The 5,540-nt window shown below is 48.7% G+C and overlaps 1 protein-coding gene across 3 annotated transcripts; it reads left to right on the forward strand.

The window, feature by feature from the left end:
* On the forward strand, window positions 1-5,205 carry LOC123449951 (protein PAIR1-like). 3 transcript variants are annotated; one of them, XM_045127329.1, is made up of 11 exons: window positions 1-216; window positions 345-903; window positions 1,553-1,703; window positions 2,002-2,154; window positions 2,300-2,352; window positions 2,439-2,636; window positions 3,063-3,122; window positions 3,210-3,604; window positions 4,052-4,235; window positions 4,656-4,755; window positions 4,866-5,205. In XM_045127329.1, the coding sequence occupies exons 1-11, from the start codon at window positions 158-160 to the stop codon at window positions 4,982-4,984; spliced, it is 2,031 nt and encodes a 676-aa protein (XP_044983264.1). In that variant the 5' UTR covers window positions 1-157; the 3' UTR covers window positions 4,985-5,205. The 3 variants fall into 3 exon arrangements, with proteins under 3 accessions (XP_044983264.1, XP_044983265.1, XP_044983266.1); XM_045127330.1 differs by having other exon boundaries at window positions 3,216-3,604; XM_045127331.1 differs by having other exon boundaries at window positions 2,020-2,154.
* The last annotated feature ends 335 nt before the right edge of the window (window positions 5,206-5,540 follow it).

A 5,540-nucleotide genomic window follows, 5' to 3' on the forward strand; every position in this document is an offset into this window, starting at 1 on the left:
GCAGAGAGAGAATTCAAATTCCTCGGTGTCTCCCCATTCCCCAATACCACCAGTCCACCACCACCACCGCCACCCAATCCGTCGCTCTCCTCCACCTCCTCCCGCCGGCGATCGCCGCCGGGACCTCCTAGGCGGTGCGCCACTCCGGGACCGCGCGATGAAGCTGACAATCAACAAGGCGTGCGACATCGCCTCCATCTCCGTCCTCCCTCCCCGGTACAGTCCCCCGCGCCCGGCCCGATCCGCGCCCGATTCCCCTCCCCTCTCGCCGGCAGCGGACCCCGTTCGATACGCCGCGTGCTTGGTTTGATCCGTGCCCGTGGCTTGTTTTGTTGGTGGTGCAGGAGGACCGGAGGGAGCAGCGGTGGCGGTGGCAGGATGAGCGCGGCGGCGGCGCAGCAGCAGCAGCAGCAGCGGTCCCAGTCGATGTCTCAGAAGTCCTTCTCGCAGGGCGGAGGAGGCGTCGGCTCGTTCTCGCAGAGCGTCGGCGCGTCCTTCTCGCAGGGCATGGGGAGCGGAGGCGCGTCCTTCTCCCAGGGCAGAGGCGCGTCCTTCTCGCAGAGCAGCAGCACCGGAGGCGCGGCCGCGGCGTTCTCTCAGGGCGGAGGTGGCGGAGGCGGAGGCGCGTCCTTCTCCCAGGGCAGAGGCGCGTCCTTCTCGCAGGGCAGCGGCACCGGAGGCGCGGTCGCGGCGTTCTCTCAGGGCGGAGGTGCCGGCAGCGGAGGCGCGGACTTCTCCCAGGGCAGAGGTGGCGGAGGCGCGGCCTTCTCTCAGGGCGGTGGAGGTGGAGGCGCGTCCTTCTCTCAAGGCGGTGGCAGCGGGTCGCTCTTGCACGCGCAGTCGCAGCTCTCGGAGGCCTCCCTCAACGAGAACCTCCTCTCGCAGGCTCCCGCGCGCGACCAGGTCTCGTACACATCATCCCTCCTTCTCCTCCCAATTGTTGCTACCGTGTGGTGATCGATGATCCAGGCCGCGTTTGCTTCTACCGGTGGGTTCAGTGATTTTGTCGGATCAGTGGGTAACTAGTGTGTCAGTCTCGTGTTTGTTGGTTGCAGTAGCGAGTTTGCAACGAACTGAATGGTGTTGGTTACTGTTAATTACTGTTGAATCAACTTGTGCTTGGTTGATGCGTGCAGGAAATAGTTCAAATCTCTGCAGTGGCCATTTCATTGGGCAAATTAGTGAACTAAAGTATTGCTTGATATCTCATTTGGTGCACGCATTCATGTACTGCATTACTGAAAGTGTTAAGTGATCCTTTTCTGCTAGACTGTTTGAAATGGTGATTTTGATCTGTATGATTTGTCAGAATTGACGCCGTTGTGTGATCAGTCAGTATGTAGTTACGAGTTATTCATACTCGTCGATGCAGTGGGAATGCCCAAACTAACAGTTCTTATCCTAATAAATGTTTGAGTGAGAACAGCTATGTTTTTTGTTATATTTGCTAGTTACAGAAGGTGGATTCCTTTTTAATAAAAAGTTATATAATGTGCACACTGTTTATCTGCTGCCCAATTGTGATCTTCATTCCCTTTCCGTTGGTGACCAGAGATTTTCCTTGCAAGAGGACTCGTCGAAGAGGACGCCTTCATATCCTGCCAGTTCTGCTTCTTGTGTGCGCGAGGATTCTCAGCTGCAACTGACAACAATACCAACCAACCCTATCCACCGCTGGAGCCCCTCTCTTCCGGATAGCAGATGTAAGCTCAAGCCCTTGCCCCTGACAGAATTTACATATTGTTCATTTTCCTTTTGCGGCAAATTACATTTCATTCATGGCCATAAAAACAGTTCACATGCTCTTTAAGCACACTGATTTTGGTGTTCTGATTAGGCTCACAAAAAATCTGTCATTAACTGGGCATGTAAGGTCAAACAGTATATGCTTTAAACAGACAGTGCACCTGAAGCTGTTCTAAACGTAGTTTATTTTAAGCTGTCACATTGTCGTGAATTGTCATGATATACTTGGAAGTATATTTTGACTAAAGTGCACAGGTGATGTTGTTTTGACAGGTCAGATTAATGAGGAAGTGGAGCGCAAATTTCAGCATCTGGCAAGTTCAGTGCATAAGCTGGGAATGATATTAGACTCGGTGCAAAATGATGTGATGCAGTTAAACAGATCCATGAAGGAGGCATCATTAGACTGTAAGTCACCCTCTAATTGGTACTTTAGATGAATATGGGCGATCGTAATTGCTGCTCTTTCTTCATGAGTTTTGCACTCTAATTCTGTTGCTTCCCACAAATAGTACATCATTGACTAATGAGAGCATGTATTCATTCTGTTCAGCTGGTAGCATTCAAAAAAAGTTTGTGCTCCTAGAGGACTCTCTAAAGCAAATTGTAAGGATATTTGCTGGTTCAGTCCTTTTTTCCTTCCTCTTTTTGCTGAGGTAACAAAGTTTAATTAATCCAATATGCTATCACAGCTTAAGGGACAAGATGATATCAAAGCACTCTTTGAAGGAAGCACAGAAAGTAATCCTGACCAGCTGAGTGTTCTCAACTCTCACACCAGGAAACTGGATGAGATGACCTCTATACTCTCAGCCTTGCCAAATCATCTGCAAGCTGAATTTGGGCAACTGAAGGGTGACACCTATAGAATTTTTACAAAGGAGATGGAGGTACTACTGTTAAGATCAACCACTAGCTTTGATACCACTCTGTTAAGTTCATTTGTGTTTGGGAATTATTCTGATGGCTAGCATGTGCATATAAGTAATTATCTTATCTTGCTGATTTACCAGTATGTAAAGTTCTCTCTTATGTCCATATGTGTGAGTTCAGTTTCATATAAACATATCAGCTGGTTCATACCATTTTCTTCTGTAGCTTATTTTTCTTCAGGAAGTGTCACCCCCTTGTCTGTTCACGATATCTAACACTAAAAAGTTCTCAGTGTGCACACGGGCTCATTTATCAGCATTTTACTCTGAAGTTAAAAGATTGCTTTTGAAAAACACGCACAATCTTGTATATCATGTGGCATACTCAGACCTAAAGCAAAAGCAACTAATGTGGGTATCACTGATGTTTGCCTCTTTGGACAGGGGATCGCTAGAGGTATCAGATCTATCAATACTAGGCTTGATGCGATGCAAATGCTGGCAGTATGTGTACTTGTTACTCAACTAACTGAATTAACGAGCCTTTAAGTGTTTTTCTCCTCTTATTCTGTTTTTCTTTCTTTGCTCAAGGAGCAGAGCTGCACCACCAATGCAAAAACCCTGATGAACCAGACAGCAGTAGCACATGGAAGTCCCCTGATGAACCAGACACCAGTAGCAGTTGGAAGCACCCTGATGAACCAAGGAGCAGTAGCAGATGGAAGCCCCCTGATGAACCACCAAGGACCAGTAGCAGATGGAAGGCCACAGAAAAGACAAAGACCAGCAGCAAATGGAAGGTCGCAGAGGAAGAAGCAAACACCGGTAGCAAGTGGAAGGGCCCAGAGGAAGAGACAAAGACCAGTAGCAAATGGAAGGCCCCAGGTGAAACAAGCACAAACAGCAGATGGAAGGTCGCAGATGAACCAGAAACCCGAAGCAAATGGAGAAGCCCTGATGAAACAAGTACTACCAGCAACACAAGTGTAATCTTCTAACCTCAGCTTCTTACAGATTTAAGTGGTTAGATGCATTTTCTGTAGCATGTAGCATCAGTGTGAGAATTGTCTTGATGAAAGATTGGAACACAAACAACCTATAAATCTTCAAATCCTAAGAGGAAAGCTTAGATACTCTTACGCCCCTTCTCCAAAAGGGGTATTAAACCTATACTCTTAGCTGAGGCACCCACTTGTCTTCCTTTTCATGACAAGGCTAGTTAATTCTGGCCTCTGGAATGTCCAATATTCTAATGCTTGTAGAGTAGAACATTATCTCTGTTTTGATGGCAAGATCAGATTGGTGTCTTTCAGTTATATATGCCTCCAGTTTCTGAATATGCATCTGCATTTGCATTAATTTTCCCCGTTCCTGTTTGGTTTGAGATTCTACTTGTTACGTACTAATTAGGCATGTTTTTCCGTCGGTGCCAGGGCTCCCGCACCCTTGGTTTATCAGAGGAAGAAGGAAGGTGTGCAGCCAAAGGCGGAACAGGGGATGTCAAAGGCCGGCACAGGTGCACAGAAACTGGCTGGCTCAGGCGACAGCAGGCCGGCGTCGCCTAAAGAGCAAGAGTTGGCGATCCAGAAGGACAATGCAGAGGCGCCAATCAACAAGGTAACTCTTGCCGCAGCCTTGCTCATTTCTTGCTCGACTGAACAACTGTAAGTGTTACTCACAGAGATGAGATCACCTAACGCAATGTTGCTAGCTAGCTAATGGCTCAAGCCCAACACCTCTGAATTGTTAATTTCTGGCCTGAAAGAAGAACATGACCGATGAACTGAACCACTTGTCCTGAAAGTAGAACGTGACTGATTAACCGAATCATTTTGTCCTGATGAAAGAAGAACATGAGTGACTAACTGAATTTACTTGAGCATGCTTGGTGCCGCTGCCTCACAAATGCTCTGTATTTTGCCCCTGTGGAGTGAGTAAGCAGGTGGAGTACAAGTAGAAGAGTAGGTTAAACTGTGAAGTTGTTGTCACGGATGAATTGATGATCGTGGCTGTTTTCGGATGGAAAACAAAATGCAGGCGATGTTGGCCATTCTCATCGACTCGGACGAGGAGGAGGAGGAGGGGGGTGGCAGCGAGGGGAACGCGTCCTGCGTCCTACTGAAGTCGACGGAAGCAGGTATAGCTAGCCGCTGAAGCTGAATTTCTTTCCTCCTTATATATACACCAGTGTCGTATAGTAAGTATATAATGAACCCATGTGAATGTGAACGTGAACGTATGGTGCAGGAGGTGGTGTGGCGATGGCGGAGGAGGCGATGGGCGAGGGGGAGGCGCTGGAGATCCTGCGGCGGGCGAGGAAGCGCCGGCGGAGGGAGGAGGCCAACGCCGTCGTTCTCGACCACTGATAGACTGTTTATTTAGTAGCAGCAACCCAACGGTAGCGAACTAGCGATTGGCGTACAGATACAGATACAGGGGCGGCTCGACAGACAATGTGTTAATAACAACAGAGGTTTAGGGGGCGTAGTACAGATTACAGAGGGAGAGGTGAAAAAAAAAATACTGGAGTAGACGGCAAGATGAGGTACAATCAGAGGGAGGCAGACACTGGTGTGTGTAATGTTACGGTGCCATTTTTTATCTGCTGTTACTGTTACAAAATATCATTATGCCATTTTTTATCTGATCCTCCGCTGGTTGCGCATCTACGCGCGATGCCGACGGACATGGACATGGACATGGACATGGACCGACCGCAGTGCGGCGGACCAGGCAGCCGGTTGGGCTAAGCCTGCCAGCCTAGAAGTGGGCCGGTTTGAAAGGAGGACGGTGCCTTTTAAGCTGGCAGGCATTTTCGTTTGGATCCCTCCTCCAGGGACTGGCCTGGCCGGAGATCAAGGCGTGGAATAAACCCCGAGGCCATCTGCCTAGGATAAGCCTTGCGGCAGTATTTTCCAAATC

Source organism: Hordeum vulgare, chromosome 4H (assembly GCF_904849725.1).
Source record: "Hordeum vulgare subsp. vulgare chromosome 4H, MorexV3_pseudomolecules_assembly, whole genome shotgun sequence".
NCBI lineage: Eukaryota > Viridiplantae > Streptophyta > Magnoliopsida > Poales > Poaceae > Hordeum > Hordeum vulgare.

What these genes read in the sequence shown, in the direction of transcription:
- LOC123449951 (XM_045127329.1), top strand. Translation starts at nt 158, where the DNA reads ATGAAGCTGACAATCAACAAGGCGTGCGACATCGCCTCCATCTCCGTC. An exon ending in AGGCTCCCGCGCGCGACCAG is followed by an intron (nt 904 to 1,552) that starts GTCTCGTACACA and finishes GTTGGTGACCAG; the next exon opens with AGATTTTCCTTGCAAGAGGA. An exon ending in TTTTTACAAAGGAGATGGAG is followed by an intron (nt 2,637 to 3,062) that starts GTACTACTGTTA and finishes CTCTTTGGACAG; the next exon opens with GGGATCGCTAGAGGTATCAG.